General features: G+C 42.9%; 1 protein-coding gene and 1 non-coding gene across 2 annotated transcripts; both read right to left on the reverse strand.

Moving 5' to 3' along the window:
- Positions 1 to 5404: 5404 nt before the first annotated feature.
- On the reverse strand, positions 5405 to 5722 carry LOC150016135 (ribonuclease 7-like). Its single transcript, XM_090268327.1, has one exon. It carries the CDS (start codon positions 5720 to 5722, stop codon positions 5405 to 5407), a length of 318 nt encoding a protein of 105 aa, XP_090124453.1.
- Positions 5723 to 7915: 2193 nt separating this feature from the next.
- Positions 7916 to 8021, reverse strand: LOC150016136 (U6 spliceosomal RNA). Its single transcript, XR_016510183.1, has one exon. It is a non-coding gene; the product is annotated as a U6 spliceosomal RNA (small nuclear RNA).
- Between the last annotated feature and the right edge of the window lie 5992 nt (positions 8022 to 14013).

Here is a 14013-nt window from a genome sequence, read left to right on the forward strand (position 1 = left end):
ACTGCTTTTAAAGGAAAGTTCTATTTCAAATCACATGTCTAAACCAATTTCACATTTTGAATTAGAATGACAAGGCCAATTTGTAATTATAACAGACTAAATTAAACAATGCAAAAACCTAAAATAACAAATATGCACAAATTACTTAGTACAAACATGTTGATGCTATGTTTGATTCTCTTAAATATTCTATTCTGATTTAAATTTTTCTGGATATTAAAATGAACTTACCCACTAGGAAATAATTGTGTCATCCTAAATGGCTGCGAAGTCCCTTCCCAAGTGACTTTTTAGAAACAGGTCTTCATTGGCTCAGAGAGTGCAACCAGCAGAGATTTGTCCCAAGGCTTTCAGAAAGCTCTTCTCAAGCCCCCAAGTGCTCCACTGAGCTCTGTTTTATGGACACTGTCATTACTCTCAGAATGAGCCAATTTCACAGCCCAAGGTCCCTAGATTCAAATTACACTCCATCTAATTCTTCAACCTACACACGGAAGTCAGAAACTCCTACCCAGGTTGCTACACCACTTTTTTAGATATAATTAATCTATTTAAGGATTCATTCTATTCTGAATTCTTTCCACACTCTTTTCAGCCTCTGGAGCAACAACTCCTACAGATGACTGGATTTCTTCTGGTTGCCTAACTCTGGTCAAAGACCTGATATTATACCAGAAACATGTAACAGGAAGATTAACATGTAACAGAATGGGCTGTGGGTTAGGATAAATGAAACTCTGGGGAAGGTGGGAGAAAAATGGTATGGAACTCACTTGATTCATTATACTCTTCTATTGTTTGATATGTTTCAGGTGTATGTATTTTTACCTGCCTCCAAAGCTAGACAGTGAATTCTTTTTTAAAAAAGTATATTTTTTTGATTATGTTATTACAGTAGTCCCAATTTTTTTCTCCTTTGCTCCCCTCCACCCAGTGCCCCCTTTCCCTCCAGCAATCCCAGCCCCCTTAGTTCATGTCCATGGGTCATGCATATAAGTTCTTTGGCTTCACCCTTTCCTATATTATTCTTAACTTCCCTCTGTCTATTTTGTACCAACCAATTATGCTTTTTAATCCCTGCACCATTACCCCATTTCTTCCCCTTCCCCCTCCCAGCTGATAATCCTCCAAATGATCTCCATACCTATGATTCTGTTTCTATCCTGGTTTGCTTAGTTGGATTTTGTTTTTATTTTTAGATTCAGTTGTTGATAGTTGTGAGTTTCTTGTTATTTTAATGTTCATAGTTTTGATCTTCTTTTTCTTAAAGAAGTTCCTTTAACATTTCATATAATAATGTCGAGGTGATGATGAACTCCTTTAGATTTACCTTATCTGAGAAGCACTTTATCTGACCTTCCATTCTAAATGATAGCTTTGCTGAGTAGAGTAGTCTTGGTTGTAAGTCCTTGCTTTTCATCACATTGAATACTTCTTGCCAGTTCCTTCTTGCCTGCAAAATATCTTTCGCGAAATCAGCTGGTAGTCTTATAGGCACCCCTTTGTAGGGAACTGTCTGCTTTTCTCTTGCTGCTTTTAAGATTCTCTCTTTACCTTTCACCCTTGGCATTTTAATGATGATGTGTCTTGGTGTGGTTTTCTTTGGGTCTAGCTTGTTTGGAACTCTCTGTGCTTCCTGGACTTGTATGTCTATTTCCTTTGCCAAATTTGAGGAGTTATCCTTCATTATTTTTTCACATAAGCTTTTACTTTCTTGCTCTTCCTCTACTCCTTCTGGCACCCTCATAATTTGGATGTTGACATGTTTAAAGTTGTCCCAGAGGTTCCTAAGCCTCTTCTCATTTTTTTTTTTCAGTTCTTGTTTCCTTGTTCTATACTGGTTGACTGTTTTTTTCTTCCTTATGTTCCAAATCATTGATTTGAACCCTGGTTTCCTTCCCTTCACCATTGGTTTTGTGTGGATTTTTCTTTGTTTCATTTAGCATAGCTTTCACTTCTTCCCTTATTTGTTGCCATACTTAAGCATATCTGTCAAACCTGTGAGCATCTTTATCACCAGTGTTTTGAACTCTGCACCTGTTAGGTTGGCTATCTCCTCATCATTTAGTTCTCCCACTGGAAAGTTGATCCATTTCCTCTTTTGGGTCATACTTCTTTGTCTTCTCATCTTGACAGGCTCCTTTGTTTGTTTTCCTCTGTTCCTTAGGTAGAGCTATCGAACCTGTTACATTGTAAGGGTTGGAACCTTAGGTATTTGTCAGTACAGGGAGACCTGTTTGACCATAGTGTGGCACTGTATGTGGAGTAGGGGTCTGAGAGGGAACAATACTGCTTGCTCAGCACTCACCGCTTTTCCAGGCACTTCTCCCGCTTCCGTATAGAACTGGTGCCTCTCTAGCTGTTGCCCTGGCCATCGTTCCCAAGTGGGTGGGTCTGTGGACATTCTAGGACCATGGGGGCCCTGTAAGTAAGTGGACTCTACTGAAAGACTGGCAGTTTCTTCCTCCATCCCAACCCCTACTGGTTTGCACAGTCAGAAGCAATGAGGCTTTATTTTCCGTGGTACTGGAACCATGGGCTCTGTGGTCTGGTCTGAGGCTGGGACCACTCCCGGAAGGTGTCCCTTCCTACTTTTTAAAACGTTTGACTGCACTTTCCATGGGCCTGCCCCTGCTGCCACTGCTGCCACTGCTGCCATCGCCACACCACATCCTTTCTGCTCTGGCTCTGCCCCTCCTATCTGTCTGAATGAGTATTTTTTTCTTTATATTTTTGTTTGTTGGACTTCCATGCAGCTTGATTTTCTGGAACTTCTGGTTGTCTCTAGTTTTGAGGTAGTTGTATTCCTTCTTAGTTGTGGAGGGAGACACAGCTTGTTTTTCTAGGCCTCCTTCTTGGCCGGAAGTCTAGACAGTGAATTCCTGATTGCAGCAATTTAGGTGTATTTTCCTGGCTCCAAATCACAGCTCCCTCCAAATCCATACATGTATTGGGCACATATTAGGAACCCAATGATATGAGGAAAAAAGAAAACTTAAGAACTTTTGTGCTCTCTCTCTCCCTTTATAAAGATTTTATTTATTTTCAGAGAGGGGAAGGGAGGGAGAAAGAGAGAGAGAGAAACATCAGTGTGTGAGAGATACATCAATCAGTTGCCTCTTGCACACCCTCAGCTGGGTGTCTGGCCTGCAACCTGGGCATGTGCCCTGACCAAGAATTGAACCACTGACCTTTCAGTTTGCAGGCCACCACTCAATTCACTGAGTCACCCCAGCCAGTACTGTGCTTTCTTAAGGCAGTACTTAAATGGAGAATTACAGGAGAAGCAAACAAAAAAACAAACAAAATGAATTGACACATATGGTGTTAGATTTGGACCTTGAATGATGGGATATGATGTTTCCATTAACCAAGACTGAGAAGCTTCAGGAGCAGGGGCTAATTTGGAAGCCAGGCACATCTGAGCTCAGTTCTGAGTGTTTTTCTTAAGATGCCTGCAGGACACTGAGGAGACACCAGTGGGTGGATGAAGATATGTGCCTGGAACTTGGGAGATTGGGGCTGGAGATATGCTTTTGGGGGCAGGCAAGTGGTGGTTGAGGCCATGGAAGTGTACCAAGTCACTCAAGAGAGGGCGGTGTGAGCTAAGAATAGGACCCTGAGAGACACCATCATTTAAGGTGCAGACAGAGGAAGTGGAGCCTGCCCACGACACCCTTGTTTGTCTCTCACTTCCAGTCTCTTCCTTGGTCAGAAGCACAGAGGTGGGTAAGCTAGTGATACTGGTGAGCAGAGTGTGGTGCTCCTGGATGCTGTGGGGAGCTATATTTGGGGTGGATAGTCTAGATGTGGTGGGTAGCAGGAGCTCTCTCTGCCTTAGATCTCTTTCTAGATGGCAGGGAGAGGGGTTGGGAATCAGAATTTTTGGATCCTGTGCTTTCTCTGCCACATCACATTTCGTCAATCATCCTTTCCTTATTCTGAGTCCTAGTCCATGTAGGAAAATCTTTCTAAATATGGGAATGGAGGTTTGTGGAGGAGGCAGAGTCAGTAGAGGAAAGGAGAGGGGCTGCCTCACTATGTGCGTGCGTGTCTGCATGTTGTATACACACTTGCACATGTGTAACTACATATTTCCATGTATGTATGTGTGTATGTCTCATGTTGGTATTTATGTGTGCGTATTATATGTGTATGTTTTTCTCTGTGTGAGTATATATCAAGATAAGTATAGATATTAAGAGGAAGCATTGAGAAACTGCTAATTTTACAGTGATTTTATGTTAATTGAATCTAATAATATAAAATTTGACCTTGGATTTTCTATATCTGTATGTTTTATTTTATTTTATTTTATTTTATGGAATTATTGACAGATTGCCTATAAAACTTCTCCTTCACCACAGTTAGTTAGAGAAGCACTAATTAGCACCAGATCAAAATTCTTGGAAGGACTTAATTCTGAAATTCCCAAGGGAGAGAAATTCCCCTGAGAAGTCTGCGGTTCTTGCTCTGATCATATCAATGCGGCATGAGGTCAGGTCTTGAGGACAAACAAGGGGGTCAGGCCTCAGATCAGACTGACATCCCAGGGCTTAGTCTACTCTTCTTCTCCTTCCTTCCCTTCATGTGAGATGGGACCACCAGGCAGTTCTCAAGGGGGTGGACAGCAGTGTCCAGGCTGCTCCTTCAAGTCTGAGCCTGCACAGGGCACTGCCCTCTCTCCAATCTGCCAGACAAGTGAAGCTGATGTCTCACAGAGAAAAGAGGGGGTCCAAACCTCCATACTTTTCCCCAGACAGTAACACACCCTCAATAAGGGAGAGCAGTCTTTTATTGAAGCAAAATCAGACACATAATAGATGCAGAGTCTTGTGCCCTCCTTCCTTAGATAATCTCCCTGCTGGGCTCCTTCTGAACTGTTTAACCACAGCCCTTCTAAGTTTGTATTTGTCATTCTATATTATTCTTTTTTAAGATAGTCTCCAACATTATATATGCCATGGACCCTACAAAACCTGGGTCCACCCTGCTGACTGAGATCCTTAGGACTTAAAGGGCCACATGGTGTCACACACTCAGAAAGCAGTGTAAGCAACAGTGAAGGACTAAAGAGAACCACCTCCCTTCCCTCATAGTTTCAGGCACCCATAAAACTCTCTCCGGAATTAAGAGTATGTGCAGTTGGGTGTGTGGGAGAGAAGTGGTATTTTGCAAGGAGGCTGAGGATTAGTAAAGAACTCAAGGGAGGAAATGGCAGCAGCAGTGTCAGGAGTCAGCAGAGGTTGGGGTGAGGGAAACACCTGGTCTTAGATAACATTATTCAAAGGCATATCCTATTATCTGTGCCATCCTTCTGTTGTGGAGGGTCACAGCCACGATAAAGAATGCTCCTCTTTGTACCTGTAATCTTGGTACCTCCCCAAGAGGAGCTCACACATGGTCAGGGACACAGCTTCTGGCTCCAGTGGCAGCTTTCATGTCTATTCTTGCAGGCTGTGGTGGGGGTCTGGCAAGTGGCAGTCACACTGGAGAAGGATTCATGCAGGAAGGTGTTGAGGTCTTTGCAGTGTTTTGTGTGCTTATTGATGTTGCCCGTCGCCCTTTTCATCCCTGGGGGGCTGGACTGCACATGCTGAGCCTCAAACCACTGAGCTGAGGTCATGTGTTTGGGCTTGGCGCTGACTGGGACCTCAGCCACCCACAGCCTCCATAGCAGGAGCAGCAGCAGAGAGTAGAATCCTGCTCTGACTGGTGCCATCTCTCCTGAGTGGGACAACGGCAGAGAGAAAGAGTTAAGTGGGTGAGTAGGTCACCATGGATTATGGGGGTTCTGCTTGCCCTTCTAAGAATTTCATAGTCTCAGTCAACTGCTGCAGGGCTCCCGCAGCCTCAAATATTTAAGAACATCATTAGCCTTTTATTATTCAATTTCAGCAGATCATGTGCCTTTTTATGCTCTCAATAAATATTTACATTGTTTATCCATCAAAAGATTTTAATGAGGTGAGTATGATTACTTTTTTAGTGTATGTACAAACTGAGACTCAGAAAAGTTCATGAACTTGCCCATCATTACACAGCTAGAGTGTATCAAATATAGGATTTTAATCAATGCCTCTTGGCTCCCAAAGCCCCTATTCTTTCTCAGTGTTCTTGTTTGAAACTCTGAGAAATCAGATCACAAAAGGAAACTAATCTTGGGGGGAAAAAATAGGCCACGGGTCCCTGCCTCTACTCTCCCAGCCCAGCTCAGGCGTTCCTGAAAGAGTCAATATTAAGATTTTAGAGTCAGGTTAATTCCTGTCTGTCCTCAGTGAAGCTGGATAAACAGTCACTCCCAGCAAGGGAATCACTGCTCCAGCCAGCAAAGCAGCATGGAGAACTGGGCTCTTTCCATGGCTAACGTTTTGCCCTATTGGAGAAAGTTGTGGAATGGTAGAGGGTCAGAGCTGGAAGAGTCCTTAGAGATCATCCCAATCAACTCCGTATTTTACAGATGAAGGAGCAGGAGGTCCTGAAAGAGGATGTGCCCTTCCCAGGGCCACCAGATGAGTGGCAGAGCTGGGGCCAGGAGCTTCCTGACTTTCAATCCATCCCTTTGGTCTAGTGCCAGGCTGAAAGGGGAAGGACAGAATTTTTCCATGGAAGCAGAGCATAGGGAGTGTTTCTCTGTTTGTCGTTTTAAGTAGTGTGTGAACATTGCCTTCAATAATTCTCTTTTAATCCTTCTGATAACATTTAAGAGAAAGTCTCTCACTAAAGCAAAAAGTACATTCTTTGTTTCTCCCTGCTTTCCAATGGAGATAAGAGGCCTCAGGCCGTTTTCAACTGAAAGCAATTCTGAATAGAATTTTTAAACATCAAATGACATTTATTATATTTATTTTTGCTTCTTTTTATTAAATGGCATCCATATTCCTTGAACTATGGTGTTGCACAGTTTCATTTTCAAAGTATTATTTGAACTAAATGAGAGCATACATATTGAGTACAATTATGTTTGTATATTACTGGCAGTAAGTGGGTATTGCAACAATTGTCAAGGGAGGAAGCAAATAACTTAAGTTGGGGAATTTGATTTGGCTATAGCCTCTCAGGTCTGTGTTGATGTGTTAGGCCCAACCCAGCATCTCCATCTCTGGGATTTGTGCGACTTCACTGTCTTTGAGATAAAATGCTCCTCAAAGTGGCAAAAATCACTTAAACTTATAAGATCTACATTGCCAGATGGGAATCTTCTGAGAAGTTTGTCCCTCTGCCTCCACGGTGGAGCCTGGGTCACCAGCAGAGCTCATGCTTTCCATGGTGGGGATGACTTCATGCACTTCTCCCACAAAGTTAATAGTTGATTCTTGAACTCAGGAGACCATTATCCAGCAAGCAGCTGACTTGGGTCCCAGGGAGCAAAAATATATATTTATCCAGGGAGTCATTTCTCTTTTGCAGGCCCTCAACAGGGCCTCTCCCATTGGGATGGAAGAACTACCAAGTGATTATTCATTAACAGTGGAGACCCAAGCTTTGGAGTGAGAGTGTAGGAAGGGCAGCAGGAGCCAAGACTGGCAGAAACATTGGGTGTCCACCAAGATGATTGACCACAAACTTGACAAGGTCTGAATCCAAATAAGTTGTGAACATGCTTTTCCTCAAGTGAGTGCTGATACTGCAGCTGACCAGACCCACTCAAGGAGGCCTGGGGAAAGGGTTGCTTTGATTGTATATTTCATCCTAGTTATTCAACACAAGTCTTCCCAACTGCTACAGCCTCAGTGATGCTTTATACATGAAGGAATGCAGGATCAATGCCTAAGGTCTGGGAAGTTTTTCCAAGTCTATAGTATTTGAGGCAGGGGAAAAACTCTTGGATCCAATACTGGAAAAAGCAACGGAAAAACCAAATTTAACATATTTACTTACCAGCTATCACAGTAACATAAAGAAGATTTATTTATATATTGTGGAACGCTGCACAAATTTGCATAGCGTCCTTGCACAGGGGCTGTGCTAATCTTCTCTGTAGCATTCCAAGTTTAGTGTATGTGCTGCTGAAGTAGCACGATTTTATTTATTTGGAAATTTGGCACACATAAGAAGTTTATTACATTGTAGAACAATCTTAGGTTAGATTTTCTTATTTTACAGGAATTTTCAAGTACCACGATGGCAGAAGGAACAGTGTCAATCATAAATTCCTGTAGTCAAATCATTTCAGAAGACTTATTAAAGTAATTTCAGATACATTTCTGTAAGAATGATATTGAATGAGGAATATATATTTTATCTATTCAATGCGGTGTGATGAAATGTTAAAATGCCTAGTATGGTGTTATTAAACATGGCCCTAGACATAATATACACCATACTACTTAAGGGTCATGTCAACACAGAGCTCTACAACAGCAACAGAAGGAAAGCAATAGTACTAAGCACCATTTCTGAACATGTAATATGTGCTTGGCACTGTGTTAGTTAAGAGCTAACATTAAAAAAGTGCTTGTTGTATGCCAAGGCATTGTGCTTTATATATAATTTTATATGCAGAATAATATTGTGTTCTATGTTATTGTCCCCATTTTACAGAAGAGGAATAGGAGGCTTAGAGAGGTTAAAGTCACAGATTTAGTAAGTGGCAGGGCCAGGACTGAAAATGAGGTAGGTACTTCCAGCCAAGATGGAGGCCTAGACAGACAAGCTGCATCTCCCTTCACAACTAAGAAGGAATACAACTACCTCAAAACTAGAGACAACCAGAAGTTCCAGAAAATCAAGCTGCATGGAAGTCCAACAAACAAAGATATAAAGAAGAAATACTCATCCAGCTAGGTAGGAGGGGCAGAGCCAGGGCAGAAAGAATGCAGTGTGGTGGTGGCAGCAGCAGCGGCAGTGGCAGGCTGGCAAAAAGTGCAGTCACACATTTTAAAAAGTCAGGAGGGACACCTGGGGAGTGGTCCCAGCACCAGACCAGACCATGCAGCTCACAGTTCCAGCACTGGGGAAAATAAAGCCTTATTGCTTCTGACTGTGCAAACCAGGGGAGTTGGGGAGGAGGAAGAAATTGCTGCTCTCTCAGTAGAGTTTGCTTGTTTAAAGGACCTCCATGGTCCTAGAACATCCACAGAGCCACCCACTCTGGGAACAACGGTCAGTGCAACAGCTAGAGAGGCACCAGTCCCACATGGGGAAGCAGGAGAAGTGCATGGAAAAGGGGCGAGTGCTGAGCAAGCAGCATTGATCCCTCTCAGACCCCTCCCCCACATACAACACCACAATGTGGTGCAACGGGTCACTTGTACTGACAAACACCTAAGGCTCCGCCCCTTACAATGTAACAGGTGTGACAGCTCTATCTAAGACACAGAGGCAAATAAACACAGGAGCCTGTCCAGGGGAGGAGACAAAGAAGTATAGCCCAAAAGAGGGAATGGATCAAGGTTACAGTAGGAGAACTAAGCGATGAAGAGATAGCCAACCTAACAGATGTAGAGTTCAAAACACTGGTGATAAAGATGCTCACAGGTTTGACAGATATGCTTAAGTATGGCAACAAATAAGGGAAGAAGTGAAGGCTATGCTAAATGAAACAAAGAAAAACCCACATAAAACCAATGGTGAAGGGAAGGAAACCAGGGTTCAAATCAATGATTTGGAACATAAGGAAGAAAAAAACAGTCAACCAGTACAGAATGAGGAAACAAGAATTGAAAAAAATGAGGAGAGGCTTAGAAACCTCTGGGACAACTTTAAACGTGCCAACATCCGAATTATGAGGGTGCCAGAAGGAGAAGAGGAAGAGGAAGAATGTGAAAGCTTATGTGAAAAAATAATGAAGGAAGACTTGCCAAATTTGGCAAAGGAAATAGACATACAAGTCCAGGAAGCACAGAGTTCCAAACAAGCTAGAACCAAAGAAAACCACACCAAGACACATCATCATTAAAATGCCAAGGGTGAAAGGTAAAGAGAGAATCTTAAAAGCAGCAAGAGAAAAGCAGACAGTTCCCTACAAAGGGTTGCCTATAAGACTATCAGCTGATTTCACAAAAGAAACTTTGCAGACAAGAAGGGACTGGCAAGCAGCATTCAATGTGATGAAAAGCAAGGACCTACAACCAAGACTACTCTACTCAGCAAAGCTATTATTTAGAATGGAAGGGCAGATAAAGCGCTTCCCAGATAAGGTAAATCTAAAGGAGTTCATCATCACCTAGCCATTGTTATATGAAATGTTAAAGGGACTTCTTTAAGAAAAAGAAGACCAAAACTATGGACATTAAAATGACAAGAAACTCACAACTATCAGCAATTGAATCTAAAAAATAAAAACAAAATCCAACTAAGCAAACCAGGATAGAAACAGAATCATAGGTATGGAGATCGTTTGGAGGATTACCATCTGGGAGGGGGAAGGGGGAGAAATTGGGAAATGGTGCAGGGATTAAAAAGCATAATTGGTTGGTACAAAATAGACAGGGGGAAGTTAATGATATAGGAAAGAGTGAAGCCAAAGAACTTATATGCATGACCCATGGACATGAACTAAGAGGGGATGGGATTGCTGGAGGGAAGGGGGGTACTGGGTGGAGGGTAACAAAGGAGGAAAAATATTGGGACTACTGTAACAACATAATCAATAAAATATACTTTAAAAAAAAGAAAGAAAACAAGGTAAGACTGGTTCCAAAGTTATGTTGTCTATCTCTGCCACACTGCTTTCCTCTTTATTGACAGCTACCTTATGGGCTGGGAGTCAGTCACTTTGTCACCAAATTCTATTCGAATTGACCAGTCTTCTTCCTTTTGTCTCCTGGAGATGTTTTGCTCCCTTCAACTTTACTTCTGCTTTTTTTCTCTGCCCTGCGAGCCATCCCTCAAATATGTATTATCTATCCTTCAGAGTTCAGCTGTATTGTATCATCTTGATGTATGTAAAAGCCTTCCTGTACAACTTGACCTCAGGCTAGTCCCTCTGGAACATAACTTCCTCCAGCATTAATTCCTGGTGCCACTCATTTGGCTACCTTGTTTTGTTATCTCACTCTTGCATGAGTATCCACTCTTCCCAACCAGATGGCAACTGATGGTTCAGGAATCTGGCCCATTTGTGTTTCTCTGTCTCCTTAGTGCCAGCTCGCTGATAGCGCACAGGGACACTCAGTGACGGCATCATCAACACAGAGAGTTTCAGTGTAATAATTTCTAAAATGTCTCCTGATTCTAATTCTTTATGAAACAAGAAGAAACATCGAAGTGCTAGTAGCCAGACAGGAAAGTAAGGTGGCTCAAAAGGAGGGCAGCAGATTATAAGCAATGATCACTAAAGATTTATTTTTTTAGGAGGGGTGGGTGAGTGTGCCACAGGAGTCTGTCTAGGTTGCTGGGCTGAAGGACAGAAGCACCATGAGGTAGTCTTTGAACTACAAGTTCCCCCCCCAGGATGGCTGTCAGACTTTACCTTGCATACAGCCTCCTGGTAGTGAGAGGGGAACTGTTCAGGAAACAGGGGGTCCTCAGGAGCTGGGCTGGTGCAGGAGGGGCCAGGCCACTACAAATAACCAGGAGTGGCTAGGGGGAAATGAGGTGTACATTTTTTAAACCTCAGCTTGGATCCTGCATGAGGTTGCCGGGCACAGGTTTCTGGTCCCTCAGTGGAGGGACCGAGGCTGTGCAGGAGAGCAGGTTCAGCTGTGACTGATAAGCTTAAAGCTATGCTGCTCTGATAAATTACTTGCAATGGAGTGTGAGAAACTGTTGCTTCTACTGTTTTACGTGGACGCCAAGGATGAGCCAAGCTGGGACGTGGAAGCCTTGAAGTTTCACCCAGAGAATAGCAGAATGAAGGTATAACATTGACTTCAGGATGCGGGTGGCTGATGAGTATTCTGTTTCTCTGGGCACAGCATGGAATATTTTCAGCTAATTGTCTGCCAAACAGCTCATACCTCCATGAAATGGACCGTGTGGGGCCAGGACAGGTGACTGGAAGGAGCACTCCTGACAATGGATTATGCTGACATCCCTGCATTTGACCAGCTTTGGCTGTGAAACGTGACGGAAATCCTAATTAAAAAATGAGACCAAGTTTGTGAATATGTAGCTCTCCAGTTACTTTGTGAGTATATAGAGCAATATCCCTGGGAGAGAGAGGAGAGGGAAAAGAAGAGAATAATGCAAACAGAACGAAGGCTAGGAAGCTTAGAGGCAAGCTCAGGCTGGCAAAGCCTGGGGGTAAAAAGGATGAGAGGACTGCCACACAGCGTCCTGCTCCTGAGTAGCTCTGGAGAACAATAGGGCTACCTTGCCCTAGCTTCTCTGAACATCCTCCTTGGTCTGTTTGTTGGGATCTGGGGTCTTGGCAACGCGTCAACAACAAGGTCAGGGGAGCTGGTTGGTCTCAGATCAGGAGCCTTGTCAGGAGGTTCCACAGGGAATCTCTCCAAGAGCAATTCTCCTCCAAGAGGGGTCCCTGGCTCTGAGATATCCATGGCTATGAGATACTCTGGATCCTAAACTCTGAGGCTCAGAGCTCTATCACATGGAATTCAGTTGCCACACTCCTCGGAAGCCTCACTCTGTTCCCAGGTTTATTTTTTTTTACTGTGTAGCTCTCTGGAGCCTTCTCAGGGAGCCCAAGACCACTGTGATCTGGCCTCAGTGGGTGATCTGTCTCCCCTTATTGCTGACTGTAGGATCATCCTCAAGGAGAGGATACAGTCTTTATCCCAGCCAGAAGCGAGGCATGTGGCTCTCCTCACATGGGTTTTGTGGCCTTTAACTCACTACAAGCCTGCGTGCAGCATTCGGACCTCCCAGGGATGACAATGACAACCATAATAAAAGCAGTCATAGCTCTATTTACTACGGTTCTATGTTTCAGTCACTGTTCCATGTGCTCTATGTCTATTTTCTCTCTCTTTTCTAAGTATTGTTGCAAGGTAAGTACTTAATCAAGTACTTTTAAATTTATTTATTTATTATTTTTTAGAGAGGGGAGAAGGAAGGGAGAAGGGGAGGGAGAGAAATATTGATGTGTGAGAGACACATTGATCGGTTGCCTTGCCTCTTCTTGCCTCTCCCACACCCTCAACCAGGGACCTGGCCTACAACCCAAGAGTATCCCCTGACTGGAAATTGAATGGGCAACCTTTTGGTTTGCAGGCTGGTACTCAAACCCCTGAGCCACACAAGCCAGGGCACTCACTCTCTATTTTACTTTATTTTATTTTATTCTATTTATTTAATTTTATTTTAATTATTTTTAAAGTACATGGAGGACCTTCCTACTGCCTTGGCCCCATGATTACCATATTTTTCCTCCCCTGATTCTTGAAGAGAAATACTGATCAGAGACACAGAAAAAGTTATGAAAAACCTCATCGCTCTGGTCAGGTTGCTCAGTTGGTTTGAGCATTGTCTTGTACACCAAGAGGTTGCAGGTTTGATCCCTGTTCAGAGCACATACCCTGGGTTGCGGGTTTGATCCCTGGTGGGGACGTGTAAGGGAGGCAACTGATGGATGTTTTTCTCTCACATTAATGTTTCTCTCTCTCTCTCTCCCTTCCTCTCTCTCTAAAAATCAGCAAACATATCTTCAGGTGAGAATTTTTTTTTTTTAAGTAGAATTAAAAAAGAAAAGAAAAATCTCATTAAGGCCAGTGTACTTCTGCCCTAGGCTGAATGTAGATGTGTATCCAGAGTACATGAAGCCAAACGTTAATCTCTCTTAATTTTAGTAAAACTATTTTCTGGGGAGAGGAAGTAAAGCATTATTTTTACATAAAATAAGGCTGTATGATGAAGTATTCTGAAATATTCAAATTGCTTTTTTTTTTTCCAATTTAAAATGTTTTTGTTTTTTTGTCTGACCTTGAGCTGTACTTTATCTGCTCTTAGCTGAAAGCTTCTTTTGGCATGGAAACTAAGGAAGAGTTTGGTCTTCTTTGTTTAAATTTTTGTTCTGTCATGGAAGTCAGGCCTACTCCACTCAACATTTGACACTACAGTAATAAATATAAATGATAACACCTCTCAAACTTTTCCTACATGCCAGCC

The sequence above is a fragment of the Furipterus horrens genome, unplaced genomic scaffold, assembly GCF_987537825.1.
Source record: "Furipterus horrens unplaced genomic scaffold, mFurHor1.1.pri manual_scaffold_3, whole genome shotgun sequence".
Lineage (NCBI taxonomy): Eukaryota > Metazoa > Chordata > Mammalia > Chiroptera > Furipteridae > Furipterus > Furipterus horrens.

What these genes read in the sequence shown, in the direction of transcription:
- LOC150016135 (XM_090268327.1), bottom strand. Translation starts at nt 5,722, where the DNA reads ATGGCACCAGTCAGAGCAGGATTCTACTCTCTGCTGCTGCTCCTGCTA.